Below are 16013 nucleotides of genomic sequence, written 5' to 3'. Positions count from 1 at the left end.
TATTTATTAGGCCACACAATAGCCTCTAGGTAGACTTAAGAGGAAATCTCAAAATCTGGACTTTAAACTCTCACACAATACATTTCTACAAAATTGTGGGGTCTGATCTGGCAACAGCTGTTTGCTTTACATTTATAGCTAGCTTATTCTAAATTAAAATTGCATATAGGAAGAAAATTGCTGTGCCTTGGCCAATGCTGCACTAATTTAAATCATATTCAATACAGCATAGTTCCAATGCAACAGGATATTGCAATAATTCTTATTGAATTACATACATTAAATGAGTAAACTTTTAAAAAAAAATGGGTGAACTTTATAGTATGTAAATTATCTCACCAAAGCTGCTAAAAAAAAAAAAAAAAGTTCTTTTTAAGTTCTTCTTTAAAAGGGGGCAATTTATAATCTCTTTACACAAGGAAGGGTGTTTTCCTGACTGATGGCTCCTCTATTTCTAGCAATACCTGGAGGCAACCACCAGATCCCAGGGCTGGGAGGGAACCCAGTCCTAGGGCCCTGCAGGGGAATCCTGGCCCAGGACACTCAACTGTAGGGGAACGGCCTTTCCCAGGCTGCACAAACTCTTTGCTCTTCCTGCAGGAGGATTACAACCAGCTGAGGCCACTCTCCTACCCCAACACGGATGTGTTTTTGATCTGCTTCTCCGTCGTAAATCCTGCCTCTTACCACAACGTCCAGGAGGAATGGGTCCCGGAGTTGAAGGACTGCATGCCTCATGTGCCTTATGTCCTCATAGGGACTCAGGTTAGAGGCGGCGATGGCAGAGATGGTGGGTGGGGCGGGAGGGGCAGGAGGGCAGCACAAAAGGAAAGACCCTTTAGGTGTCTCCTGAGCATCCTCTTTCACCAACAAGAGATAAGAGAGTCTCGGATATATCAATTCGATAGACAGCCATTCCTAAGGTCTGCCTTACTATTAAGCATATGGTCAAAAAAAAAAGGAGCTATTTAATAGGAAACAGGAGGTTTTGATGTGGTCTTTAAAAATTAATCTCTCTCCTTTTTTTTAAGATTTGTTTATTTATTCATGAGAGACACAGAGAGGGAGGCAGAGACATAGGCAGAGGGAGAAGCAGGCTCCCTGCAGTGAGCCTGATGCAGGGTGCCATCCCACATCCCAGGACCCTGGGATCACGCCCTGAGCCAAAGGCAGACGCTAAACCACTGGGCCACCCAGGTGCCCCTCTCTCTCTGCTTTTTATTTTAAATAACAAAGTACTTTTTGAAGCAGACACCCTTCTCCAGCCCTGAGCCAGAGGAATGAGGTGGGGATGTCAATCACACTTACTACCTAATATTTTTCATATCTGAAATCTACAATTGCTTGAAAGTCACAAAATGGGTGTGAATGTCAAAATGACTCCAGCAGTCAGAATGAGCACCTGATAACAGGAGCTCCTTAACACCACTGGAGAAGGAAGACAGAAATGGACTCCTCCGTTCCCATTAAACCTCCTGGTCTTACAGATCTTAGGAGGGAAGTTAAAAACAGATGTATCAGATAAACAAACCTGTGACTGTAAAAGGCTGTGAAGTGTTTTGAAAGCTAATAAAGTTCTATAATTTGAATTTCCAACAGTAAGCCAATTGCACAAATGTGTTCAAGATTGTTTCTACTTTTTTCTAGTTTTGAAAGGATTTTATTCTTTGCTATGTTAAAACTTAAATTACTATCCAAAGACACAGAAATGTAATAATACTGATGGGTTTTATTGTTATCTGTTTCATATGCTCCTATTTTCTATATCTCATTTTATACTCTGATTGACAAAGAGAAGTGTTCAAAAATGATAAAAGAAAAGTACTTCCTAGAAAAGATATGGACAGATAATTAACATATCCAAAACTCAGAGTAGAGTTAATGCTTCTATTCTGAAAGATAATTCTTTAAATGCAGTCTTTTACCTTAATTCCAGATGATAATGTTCGACCATATAGATAAGGCCTACATCCCTGCTGCCAAAATATGTGACAGGACAGAAGCATCTCTGTGCCATTTGAGCCTGCTTTATCATCGGCGGGCACTGCATTGAGCAATCAGAACTAAACAAGAAGGAACCCACAAATTAGGAAAGCTGAGCAATGTGCTTATAAATGGACCTCTAATAGATGAATACATTGGTTTTTCTTTAAAATCCAAGCTCACATTTACACCCATTCATGTATGCATAGGTTCACATACACAGTGAGATTTTAAAGCAACTAAAATATTTAATTAAATTACCAAAAATAATCCAAATGTATATGCCATTTTCAAAGCAGTTCTACCTTTGAAAAGATTAACACTTATTCCTTGAGCAGACCCTTTGGGAGTTCCTCTTGAGGAAGTGCCTTCAGAGCCTGCAGTGACAGTCCTTAGAATATTCCAACAGAAGGCAAATCATTATCCCCGTGAGGGTGAAGACAAAGATGTATTCAGAGCCAGGAAATAGACTATTAAGAAATGAGTAATATAATTTTGGATCAAATGAGGCATTACTGTAAGGTAATAAGACCGATCGATCATCATGCATTTCCTATAAGCGGGATCTAAAAATAAATAGGAAATTTCAAAAACACCTCAGACAACCTCAGGAGTAAGTCCTCAGCTCTCAGGGGACTTGCTTTTGAAGAAGAAAACACATGGAAAGCCTGCTGTTTACACTTACAAAGAAATCACTTTACTTTTTTAGATGTAACATGGACATGTGTATGTGCCTCCTTAAAGAAAAGTAAGCAACTTCATAGATCTTAAGAGGGAGAGGGGAATCTATCATATCACAGTTTAAAATACCTGGTTAGGTCTGAAAAAATATGTGAGTTGGTCACATGTGTATTTTTTTTTTTTTTTGCCAGATTGATCTCCGAGATGACCCCAAAACCTTGGCCCGTTTGCTGTATATGAAAGAGAAACCCCTCACCTACGAGCATGGTGTGAAGCTTGCAAAAGCGGTAGAGTCAGATTTGAATTTAATTTTAAATATATGCTAAGAGAAGAATTTGGTGTATGATTTGGAATGGGTGAGCTCCGTAGGCTTTTGCTTTAAAATAGGTGTTTGAGGGTCTTCTGTCTGCTTCATGCTGTCCCCCCTCTTTCAGTTAGGCTGGAAGGGACCGACCATTTGGTTAGTGTTCTTCCCAGCCACTGTTCTCAGTTTCTTGTTAAGAAAGAATAAAGGAAGGCAGGCAGGCAGGCAGGAAGAAAGGAGAAAGGAAAAAGAAAGGAGAAAGGAGAAAGGAGGAGGGAAGGAAGGAAGGAAGGAAGGAAGGAAGGAAGGAAAAGAAAGAAAGAAGAAAAGAAAGAAAGAAAGAAAGAAAGAAAGAAAGAAAGAAAGAAAGAAAGAAAGAAAGAAAGAAAGAAAGAAAGAAAGAAAGAAAGAAAGAAAGAAAGAAAGAAAGAAAGAAAGAAGAAAGAAAGAAAGAAAAAGAAAAAACTTGGTGAATTTAAACTGCTGAAGCACTTATCATTTGATTTAGCAACCTTTAAATATCCAGTTGCTGTATTTAGTATGAATAAAGTGAGTCATTAGGTATATATTTGTATATCTCACTGCTTATTATCAATGTAATTCATTGAAATGACCCCATAAAAGTCATTTTGTGATTTCCTTGGGAAAAACTTGGATTAGCGTCTGGCAGGGTTATATCTGCTCCCCATATAATGAATGGCCACTTAGGACACTGGATTATGTCACGAACAGTATCTAGAAGAGTAACATAGAGAAGAAGGTAACCAGTTGGAGAATCCAAGTGGCTGCTGACAGAATAATATCAACTAGCTCACAGCTGGAACTGTTTTCACCAACTTTTCTTCATTCTTGAGAGCTTAACGTGAATGGTGATTCTGATGGGGAAATTATGTAGACCAAATCTGTCTCCCGATTACCACCAAGATGTGTGTGCCAAAGCAGACAATAAAATGGGGACAAGTGGAGGAGCTGTTTTATACACGAAGAGGCTTTTAAATCATATTTCCATAATCTGAGTCCACCTCCTCACTGATTTAGTCACAAACCCACAGACCCAGGCCAGAGGTTTTAGAAATTGTTCTTTTTCTAAAGTAACTAAAGCTTCTAGGAGTTTCTGGGGGGCTCAGTCGATTAAGTATCTGAATCTTGGTTTCAGCTCAGGTCATGATCTCATGGTCATGAGATCGAGCCCCAAGTTGCACTCCAAGCTCAGCCTGGAGTCTGCCTGAGAGTCTCTCTCTGCCCCACCCCCCAGCCCTGCCACTTGTGCTCTCTCTCTCTCTCTCAAATAAATAAATAAATAAAATCTTAAAGTGACTAAAGTTTCTAAAGTAACCAACCCTGCAAAATGCATACACTGGGCAGAGGAGTCACCCTTTTAAACCAGTCAAGAAGAATATTACCTACAAATTCATGAACAAAGATGTAAGCATTTCTCTTCTTAAAATGTTCTTATAGGCACCATGACTAAGTGATACACTCAAACCGAAGTGAATTAAATAGAATTATGTTTTTATGGTCGTGATACATGAGAAAGTGTCACAAATACTTGAGACAACACTTCCTACTTCTGTGAATATCATGTCGTAACTACCAGTATGAGCCATTCATTGAGTTCTTAGGATACTAAGCACTCTGCAGGCTCAGCTTCATTTCAGCCTCCAGGTGATCTTCTGAAGCACATAGCGTGTGTCTCATCTTGCAGGTGAGGAAATAGAGTCTTGGGGAGATGAACATGTTGGATTCGTGCAGCAGTTAATCCCCCAAGCAACTCTAATCCAGCTCTGGGGATGCCATGTACCTGACCATGGTCTCCTCCAACCATTTATTTTGCCTCCTGTAAAATGGGTACATGTCTATAGGTTTCTCAACCTCTTCCTCACACATTCAGCTTAACTTTCCTCACTGAGGGACACCTGGGTGGCTCAGTGGTGAGCATCTGCCTTTGGCTCAGGTCGTGATCCTGGGGTCCTGGGATCCAGTCCTGCCTCAGGGTCCCTGCATGGGGCCTGCTTCTCCCTCTGCCTATGTATCTGCCTCTCTCTGTGTGTCTCTCATGAATAAATAAACAAAATCTTTAAAAAAAAAAAAAAAAAACTTCCCTCACTAAGGCGCATAGACAAATAACTCCACCAACAAGTATATGTGATTCCCAGCTATGCATTTTTCACAACGAGGAGGTCCCCCGGGAGAATCAGCATTTTGCAGGAGCTTGGTCTGTGTGCCTCGCTTCTGTCCTAGCGCCACCATCATGTTGTCAGTGTCCTGGCCTAACTTCTCATTTAGGGGGTTGTTTTTCCCTCTGAAAAGAAGTCACTCCAAAGCCTCCCATCTCGTTTCATACTAATTTTAGGAACAATGGCTGAGTTCACATCTTTATTGCCTTTTGCCAGTTTCTCCTAGCAACTGCTCTCAGATACAGAGAGAATCATGTTTAGCTTACGAAATCCAATTTAGAAGAAATCCAAGCAAGAGTTTAACTTGTTTCATCACAATACATGTAATTATAGAGATGCTTTAAGTTTCTCTGCTCCCTGACTTTCCTTTCAAGTAGTTTATAATAACAGCTAGTATCTATGGAGTGTTTGCAATGCGCTAGGCTTTATGCCAAGCACTTCACATGCCTTGTCTTAATTAATCCTCACAGCAACCCCCTGAGGTGTGTGTATTATTATTTCCACTTTCCTAGAGGAAACTGAGGCCCAGAGAGGCTAAGGTCATACTGCTAGAAAGTGGCAGAGCTGGGATATGAAACTGCTTTTCCCACTATGCTCTTCTTCCCTCCTCTATTCTGAAAAGAAACCCTTAGGTTTGGGGCTTCTTTTTTATACACTGAAGCCCCGTATTTTAATGTGCACATTCTCCCCATAGTTTAAAAGCTTTGCACGTTAAAATTTCTCATATCCAATTCCTTTTGCTCAAGACTTTTCAACTTCCAAAGCATTTTTCATCTACCATCTCCTTTTAGCCTCAAAGGGCATTTTATTTTTAAAGGGTATTTTAACATCATGCATATTTACAATTCCTTACACTTGTCAAAAGTCAACCACATTTACATAAATATTTTGTATCAATTGATAATAAATATTCATCATTATCCCTCTACTTGTTTTATTCTCCCTCTTCCTGCCATTATTGCATCTTTTAATCTCCAGCCAGCTTTCCCCATTTGCGCACATTGCTACTGCTATTGGGTGTGCTTGTCAGTAACTCACTGAACACCTAGCATGTGCAGGACACTTTGCTACACTTTAGCTCTAAGAATATAATTCTTTGTGCATTCTCTTTCCCAATACCATTTGATGCAACCTAAACATGATTTTCTAAGTTCCAACTTCCTAAGGTATTTCTTGACAAAACATTTTGCCTTTTGCAGCCTTTGGCCTCTTTTTGCTCTGCTATCTTCTTCAGCCTGTGTCTTTCTTACTGGTTTTCTCATTCTTTGTCTTTGTACCTATTTCCGGCTGGCTTTGTGACAAGCATGCACCAGTGGGTTTAAAGCAGCAAAATTACTGCAGAAATCCTGTAATCTATGTTCAGATACCTTTTTTTTTTTAAGATTTTATATATTTATTTGAGAGAGAGAGAGAGAGCAGGAGGGAGAGGGAGAGAGAATCTGAAGCTGACTCCACACTGAGTGCAGAGCCAGACGTGGGGTTTGATTCTACGATGGCAAGATCATGACCTGAGCCGAAACCAAGAGTCGGACACTTAACTCACTGAGCCACCCAGGCACTCCTCAATATTCAGTCATCTTAATCAACTGGAATCTTTAATACCCACCTACTGACTGCAAAAGTCACCGTTAACCTCCTTGTTTTCTGTGCTGGCCATTTCTTCCTTCTCTCATGTTCACTGAAAATTGATTGGTCACTTCACTGCTGGGGTCTGGGTTGCAAGAATGAAGCACCTTCCTTCAAGAGGTCCATGGCCCCTTCCCTCATGCCCCCTGCATGAATACTTAGTACTGAGGTAGCAGAGAGGGGTAGTGATGGACACATTCACGGAAGGAGGATTCAGAGACAATTTCTCAGAGCCAGTGACATCTGAGCCAGGTTTGAAGGATAAGGACGAGTTTGTCAGGTGGACAAACTAGGAGACTAGGAAGGAAAAAAATCCAAATAGAGAGACAAGTGCATGTAAAGGCATCCTTTAAAGCATAGAGAGTGCATTGGCAAGCGATGAGCCAGATTTCACTCACAAATGCTTTCATCAGTCCACATGTGTATTTTTAATGTGATTTAGTGGCCGACATTGAACAATGGAAACTTTCCATGAAGATACACACTTCTGGCTTCTAAAAATAAAAAATCTGAAGGTCTGGCAACACTAGGCCAGGACTTCCTCATCAACTGCAACCTTTAAACAGTCTTTTTATATATATATATTTTTTAAAAGATTTTATTTATTTATGAGAGAGAGAGAGAGAGAGGCAGAGACACAGGCAGAGGAAGAAGCAGGCTCCATGCCGGGAGCCCGACTTGGGACTCGATCCTGGGACTCCAGGATTGCACCCTGGGCCAAAGGCAGGTGCTAAACCGCTGAGCCACCCAGAGATCCCCTTTAAACAGTCTTTTAAACAAGGAACATACTCTTCAATTTGTCACAATCCCCACCACTCCATATTACCAATGCTCAAGCAGGGCACTCACATTATCTACCCATCCCTGAGCTGGCAATCTCTGCTTTATAGCCTTACCAAAAAATCAACTGCAAATCTATCCAGCCTAGACAGATTTTTCCTCTTTGAGCAATTTGTTATGATGAAATTTATCTCACAAGCTGTTGGGTTCTTTTTCCTTTTCTTGGCTTTCAAGTTGCCTATACCTTTCCTAATTCTTAAAAGAGGGTTCTTCTCAGTTATTAGCTGATTGTTTAGATGCCAGCTTAGTCTGTTCATTCCACTAATATTTTCTCTTTTCTCCACTTATAGGAAATGCCTTACTCTTTCTTTTCGTCCTCTCTCAACACCCTCACTACATCCAAAACAACATCTCAATTATTTCATTAGTTCTTTTCCTTCGGCCACATTTTTTTTTTTCATTTGGTAGAAGGCACCCTCACAGAGTGGTTAAGACTCTGGCTTAGGGGACAGACAAATTCAGACCTCCGATACTGTTTTAGCTGTGTGCCCTTCCGGAGGTAACTTGTTCTCTCTGGCATCAGTTTTTTGAGCTGCAGATGAGGGTAATGACAGACTCACCTTGCAAAGTTCTTACTACCAGTAAGTGAACCAATGAAACATGAGGTCCAGCTCAGCAAATAGTTGCAATTCATGTGCCTCTCAGATGCATCTATGGCTGGGGAGACCTCTTTGCCTTTATTGCTTCCAGTTACACTCTATTTTATTCTATAACCTGTCCTACCTCCACAAGGACAACCTGGAAGAAGGGGTAGTTTTCCTTCACTCAGTTGGTCACTGTGGGTTTTGTTTGTTTAATTTCTTCTTGTCAGATTCTTGTATGTTCTGCACATGCCTGATAAATTTCCCAGCTTTGGGATGATAAATTTCAGCTCTTACAAAACTATGAGAAACATGTTCTCTCAGTTTGTATTCCTCAATCTCTGGGTTTTTTTTTTTTTCTGGAAAAGAAATCATCTTGACAAAGTATGTCACAGATTGCTAACATGCATATCTAAACAAGGATCCACAAATCCTGAGCTCTTACAGATTGTTCTAAATATTTGACTATGTAGGTCACTTTGCTCCAAGAGGCAGAGGAAGCTGTAAGGAAAGTCATGTTTCCTTGAGACTGTTTTCCATCTCACCCTGTGGAGGTCATAAATGAGGTGGCTTATTTTCAGTCATGTCTATCACACGGCTGTGCCTTTTCCCTGAACCAGGGTGAAGTCTTCTCTCTGACCTTCAGAGCACCTGATACACAGTTAACAAAATACTCGCCTCATACTTGGATTCTGTTTCTCACACAAATTTCCCAAATCACACCCAAAATCTGTGTGCTACTTTTCCTAGAATCATCAGTCCAAAACAATGTTACATTAATACAGTTACACAATAATCCCCCGATCCACAGTTTCATTATCTTCAGAAATACCTGAATTGAGACAGACACATTTGGGCTCCTTCTCCACCTTCAAAAGGCAAACCCTACCATGCTGTTAGCAGCACTCTGGAGTGAGGACGACACAGCGCCTCTGCCCACCATACAGGATCAGCTGGCCCAGAGCCCCACATGTGAACTGAGCCCAGCTCTCCTGTAATTTCCGAATTAAGTGAGGCTTGCCATCTTAGTGGGGAGGCACTCCAGATAGAATGGCCCCACCGCACTCTCTGGGTATGTTTTCAGGATGACAGAGAAGAGGTAGCACATGACAAGCGATCATTCAGCTGACTCTTCACTACAGTGGTGTGCATTTCACATGTGCATAGCAAGCGTTGGCTACAATCCCAAAATGTAATAGATGACATTTCATGACATTATTAGGAAAATGTTCTCTATTTTTTATCCCTCTTTTGCATCCAACTGTTTTTAATGATTTTAAAAAGCCTTTTTCTTGGGGGGGGGGGCAGTATTTCAGAGGTAGAATGTAACGATTCATCAGTTACATATGAAAAAGCTACATTTTAATCCAAAGGCCAAACCATGATTAAAATGAAACCATAAGGGCAGCCCAGGTGGCTCAGCAGTTTAGCTCCACCTTCAGCCCAGGGCCTAATCCTGGAGACCCAGGATCGAGTCCTGTGTCGGGTTCCCTGCATGGAGCCTGCTTCTTCCTCTGCCTGTGTCTCTGCCTCTCTCTCTTTCTCTGTGTCTCTCATGAATAAATAAATAAATAATATTTAAAAAATAAAATAAAATAAAACCATAAAATAGACTTTTAATATCCAACATCTTTTCTGTGGGTATTTTCCTTTAACTCATACAGTATCTATTCCTTTTAGGGGGGAAGTGCATAGTATGTGGACCCAATCAGAAAAACTTTATTTCATGCTTAATTTTTGACCAGCTCCTTGCAGAGTTGAGTGGTAAGTGTTACCACCATAGAACAGAGAAAACACACACCAAGTGAGACCCAGATTCTGGTCTAGTTCTTCCACTTTCTGGGTGGGAGCCCTTAAACAACTTATTTCATCTTCTGGGGCAGCTCCCACTATATCCTAAGCAAAACTACAAATTCCTACAGTCCACTCATTGCAAACTGGCTGGTCATTGCCACAGAAATCACACATTAGTGTCTTGGTTGGCTCACAGAATATTTTTTAAATTGGTAATTATTTTTTTAAAAGAGTTTATTTATTTATTCATGAGAGACACAGAGAGGCAGAGACATAGGCAGAGAGAGAAGCAGGCTCCCTGCGGGAAGCCTGATGCAGGACTTGATTCCAGGACCCTGGGATCACGACCTGAGTGGAAGGCAGATGCTCAACCACTGAGCCACCAAGATGTCCCTAAAAATCCAATAGACCAACTCTACAAGGATGGGCAACAGTGAACCATGGCAACAATTGTCCAAAGCTGAGTAAGACTGCCAACTCTAGAGGGGGTGTGTGTTTCAGGCCACCACATTTTCCACCTGTCCCTACTGTCTGGCACCCACTCTGCTTTCCTCATGAACATAAGCTACTGCAATAGGCATGTGATTTTGCTACCCTGCTTTACTCACATATCTGCTGTGGCTTCCAAGGGCTCACCATCCAACTACCCTCCTGCGAATCTTCTTTAATTCTTCAGTTATTCATATAATGTGAAGCATATAATAAAAAGCATTTCTCCAGATGTTCTTCACATTAAAAAGCCTACATCATGTCATTAGCTCATACCAAGCTTATGAGCAATTAAGACCCTGAGTCTCCTTCACACGAACAATCTCATGAATTTGACTGCCAAACATGGTCTGCTCTGCCTGCCTTGCTATCTGTTAAATGAGAAGCTATAGTTCTGAACTGAATTCCTATATTTCTCAAAAAGATTTTTGTGATTATCAAATATACCATAGCATGAAATTTTCAAAAGCTTTGAAAGAAAATCCTAAGCAAGAACAAAATATTTTTATCGTTTAAGTACACATAGAATGTATACTTAACAAGGAGGGTGTCCCCTCAGTAAATGTATTTTATGATTTTTATTTTACATGTTTTGGGTTTTTCAACTCCTTAGAAACATGCCTTTTAAAGTATGTTAAAACCAAATAATAATGTCAACTGGATATTACCTTGCTGAGAGATACTTCATCAGAAGTGCACTGTAGTGAAGAATGACCTATCAAACCTTATCACCCGCTCCCTTTCTATATGCTTTCCCACCAAGTTGACACTTTGCCTTCCCGCATACAGAAGGAGATACATTTCACTTGTACCAGATTTATACATTCCGCATTCTGCATTGCATATGAAAGGTTGCTAAAAACAACATCATGTAGCCCTGTTGTTCGCAAACTATATTTAAACAACATCGCCGCTTTTGAATCCTCACGCAGTTTTTACATTTGTTATATTCTTACATTAAGAATGAGTGGCTGCGGATCACTTTCAGAATTTACTGCTTAAGCAAAAGCAATCCACAAGCATTTATTGCTAATATCAGGAAGTAAAACATAAAAGTTAAGATAGCAGATGCAAATGAAAATGCAAAAGAAACCACAACAACAGTCCAAACCAAGCAGGGGCTGTTTGTGGCACAGGCCGCAGTAGCACTTGGCTGGGCAGGACACTGAACCCTGCTCTGCTTTTCTTTTTTCTTTCCCTCTCATGCCTTTCTCTCTCCATATATATATATATATATATATATATATATATATATATATATATAAATTTATTTTTATTGGTGTTTAATTTGCCAGCATACAGAATAACACCCAGTGCTCATCCCGTCAAGTGCCCCCCTCAGTGCCCGTCACCCATTCACCCCCACCCCCCGCCCTCCTCCCCTTCCACCACCCCTAGTTCTTTTCCCAGAGTTAGGAGTCTCATGTTCTGTCTCCCTTTCTGATATCTCCCACTTATTTTTTTCTCCTTTCCCCTTTATTCCCTGTCACTATTTTCTATATTCCCCAAATGAATGAGACCATATAATGTTTGTCCTTCTCCGATTGACTTATGTCACTCTCTCTCCTTTTTTGTGTGTGTGTTGAAGATCGGAGCACAGTGCTACTTGGAATGCTCGGCCCTAACTCAGAAAGGTCTCAAAGCGGTTTTTGATGAAGCGATCCTCACCATTTTCCACCCCAAGAAAAAGAAGAAGTGCTGTTCTGAGTGTCACGGCTGCTGTTCGATTATCTGAGGCTGCGGGGCCGGGCCTGCGCCCCACCCGACGGCGAGGGCGGGGTGGCAGCCGCGCTGAGACCGAGCTCAAGCCACGCAGGAGGCCAGGCCCGGGGAGGAAGCCCCTTGCCCGGGGCGGGGGGGCGGGAGCCCGCCGGCCCCGCCCGCCGCCCGCCAGCTGCGCCCCTCCAGCCCGCGGCCCCCGCTCCGCAGCCCCCAGCCACGGCGGGACCAGCTGCGCTCGCGTCTCCCCTCCAAGAACGTGAAGCTCATCGAAAATCATCACCCAGCACCCCCAAGGGGAACTTGGTTCCCGAAGTGGTGGCCTTACCCGGTGTCTCCTACAAAAACGCAGGAATTACTATCCTAACCTTTTTCTCTGCATCTGTGGTTCTACCTACGTGTCTTGCATTCATTTGCATTATTTTAAGAAATGTACTAATGTACCAATTTACTCAGGCCTTGCAAGTCCCAATTAGCCTAAAGACAAAGTATTTTATATTCGTTTCCATTTTCAGCGTGTTTCTGCCAAAGCTACAGAACCAACACGTACCTCTGAATGCCTGACTGTAAGAAGAAAACGAGAAAATGCTAAACCTTTTGGAAATTTTACGCAGCCAGGATTTGTGAACCTGGTTGAAAGAAGAACACGAGCACCACCTGAATCGTTGCCGGGCCACAATTTTGCCAAAGATTCACCCCGGAAACGTTATCACTGATGCGGAGCCTTATTTTTTTCCATATTTATACTGTCATGGGAAATTACAAATGAACTGTTTTTAAGAAAGTATCATTTCTGCTTTTTAATCGAACTCCCTGGGGGAGAATCTGGCCCACCTAGCTTTTAAAATATTCTTTATTCTGCAAAGTGAACTTTCCCGCTCCCTTCCTTCCCCAACACATGCTCTTTCCCCCTGGATTTCAGTTTCTCCCTTGCCCAATAATAACCTGGGGCATGAAAAGGGAAATGTTTTAAAAGTCCCCAAAGGTTAAGCAAAGTGCTTCAATTTATCCACTTCAACCTGAAGCACTTGGCAGCTTGCCCCATGTACACCCCCAGATCTATTTAGATGACATTTTCCAAGTACAGCTGGTGCTAATACATTGCCTCTCCCTATCTCCTACACTCATTGTCCCAGATGTGTATTTAGGGGATGGATCTGTGGGTACCAAGCCTTGAATCTGTTCATCCCCTGCTTCCAAAATGATGTGCTCTGTAGAACAGGAACCTCGGTCTTGGGAAGTAAAAGCTCCCAGTAAGGAATTATGTGCCCTTTCTGTATACCTCTGCCAAACATCCAGGGATTCTTGTATCACAGAATGAATTATTTCCCAGCTTTTAATTAGAGACTACAAAGTCTCCTAATTAGTCTTATTTGCTTGCAATTATCCTGGAAACACCCAGGTAGGCACTTTACTTTTTATTTCAATTGCAGAAGCAAAGTGCCTCTTTGCAGCATCAAATTACACTGATTTCAGCATACGAATTCCAGATTCACACTCCTTCTGTTGGAAAAATCCAGTCTTTCTAGTCCCTTCTGCTCCTGGAGGAAGCACATAAAAAAGAAACATATGATGTGGGTCTTTTCTGGTGAGACCTTCCGTGACATCCCCTCAGTTGTTTGGGTTTTGTTTGTTTCGAATTTCTGAAATGTGTTTTCCCTTCTTCTGCATTGCAAGTCCTATTTCCCTGCTTTCCCATCTAGTTGCTAAACATTTTCTTAAACATGCACATACACGCTCACGCACACACACACACACACAGACACACAAACCCCACACACTAAAAGAAAACGGGAGTTTTGTAAGTCAAAGCTTGACATTTAGAGAAAACTAGGACTTTCTTCCTCTGTAAATGGAAATCAACTGTGCATAAACTATAACTCCGCAGAGGTTATGAATTTATTCTTTACAAACAATAATGAGCATTTAGCCCTGTAATAAATGAAGTGCTGTTAGCCAGTTTTGTTGCGTTATTGCATAGTTACATCTTACTAAAGGCCCACTCCTCGCTTCTCATTGATGTGGATAAAATATTCAGTGTTCTATGTTTGCTCCACCAAGGAGAATTTTCCAGATGTGTGCTCCAATAGGCAAATGGTTCTACAGGCCATCACCTCCCTACTGGACCACAGGGATTAACTTGTTCACAGTGAGAAGATCACTCCCTCACCTAGAACGAGAACCTGGAGAGAGACTGTTAGTGTCTAAATGGAGAGGTTCCCAAAGGTCTTAGGAGCTCATTATTAAATAAAATAAGAACAAACGACCTAAATTACTTAGTATCATTCCACCAAGTTAACCATGTATCCTCTGTTTCATGACAAGAGGCAGTTCAATTCACTAAAAAGTGTTTCCTGCCATAAGATTAAACAAACTATATTCGGAAGTCAAAGAGAAGAAGAGATCTGAAAGAAGGATCTGAAGAAGGATCCTTGATCCTTGACCATCTTCCAAAGTGAAGAGGGGACAGTCAATCTCCATCGGAGGGTAGAGTCTAAGCTTTTCAGACCTAGAAGAGGCCCCAGAAAATATAGTCCAACTCCCTCATTCTACAAATGAGGAAACTCAAGTCCAGATGGGTCCAAAGAACTGTGTTGTGGCAGAGCTGGGATAGACCTCAGCTATTCTGCTTCCCATCCACTGCCCTTAACTCTGCATTGTAATCTATTCGTTATCACAGACACTAAGTTGTAGTTTTGTAGGTATATTACTGGAGTTGTATTTGTTTATCCTACAGCTCTTAGCCCCATTTCAAATATATACTTAGACCACTATAAATTAGATAATCCATCACACTAGTAATAACCTAAAGACAAGAATTTGATCTGTAGTATGCTTTGAACTGACAATATGCAATATACTCTAATCCCAATCTAATTGTACAGTATACAGCAATGTAATCAATCTAATGGCTTAATCAAGTAGCTAGTTTGACAGATTTTTTTTTTGATCAAATGGTTGGTTATATGGTAGAATTAATGGACTCCCTAGCTATTTTGGAAACACAAAAGACTACCACAAGAGTCAAAACCATGTCAGGGTAAGTAATCTGGGCTGATTTCTGCCAAGAAAAATTATACTCAAAAAATAATTACTGGGGATCCCTGGGTGGCTCAGCAGTTTGGCGCCTGCCTTCACCCCAGGGCGTGATCCTGGAGTCCCGGGATCGAGTCCCACATCGGGCTCCTTGCATGGAGCCTGCCTCTCCCTCTGCCTGTCTCTCTCTCTCTCTCTCTCTCTCTGTCTCTCATGAATAAATAAGTAAATCTTTAAAAAATAATAATAATAATTACCAAATGCAGTAACTACAACAAGCCTAAACCGGGAAGCAGTAAACTGGGAAATGAAAAAAATAAGTCATACACATATGACAGGAAGTTTTCATCCTGAAACTCCAATAACAAAATGTCTGATCATGATAAGCAAAATACTATTTTGAAGATTTCTGGTCCTTTAAAGAAGTGCCAGATGCAGTAGATGTAACCATCCATACACAATCTTCATAGAACCATCAATGAGGAAATAATATTTAAATGGTAGTAAAGGAGCAATCACAACTATACTCACAATTTTAGGAGAAATTAAAGAAAGTTAAATCCCAAACCTGAGGCCAACGAAAATGTACACTGTGTAGAGTATAGGTTCCTGTTACTAGTTAATAACCTCATAAAGTAGAGTCCTCAAAAAGAAATATTTGACCTGAGGTAAGCCTTTAAAGATGGAGCATTGCATTCACAAAGGCAAATTCAAGCATGAGACCAAAGTGATGGAAGATTAGAAATTGACGTTTTGCTTTAAAGGAATGTTTGGCACCATGCT

General features: G+C 41.2%; 1 protein-coding gene across 1 annotated transcript in view; it reads left to right on the top strand.

Moving 5' to 3' along the window:
- Nucleotides 1–14149, top strand: part of RHOJ (ras homolog family member J) — an 80480-nt gene extending 66331 nt beyond the window's left edge. Inside the window, exons 3-5 of the mRNA XM_055304140.1 lie at nucleotides 601–765; nucleotides 2856–2951; nucleotides 12064–14149. Coding sequence (XP_055160115.1) covers nucleotides 601–765; nucleotides 2856–2951; nucleotides 12064–12210 — 408 coding nt within the window. The 3' untranslated portion in view covers nucleotides 12211–14149. The remainder of the gene's footprint in view (nucleotides 1–600; nucleotides 766–2855; nucleotides 2952–12063) is intronic.
- Nucleotides 14150–16013: the final 1864 nt, after the last annotated feature.

Source organism: Nyctereutes procyonoides, unplaced genomic scaffold (genome assembly GCF_905146905.1).
Source record: "Nyctereutes procyonoides isolate TBG_1078 unplaced genomic scaffold, NYPRO_anot_genome, whole genome shotgun sequence".
NCBI lineage: Eukaryota > Metazoa > Chordata > Mammalia > Carnivora > Canidae > Nyctereutes > Nyctereutes procyonoides.
The sequence above is the reverse complement of the archived record's forward strand: the minus strand, read 5'-3'. Positions and strand labels throughout refer to the sequence as shown.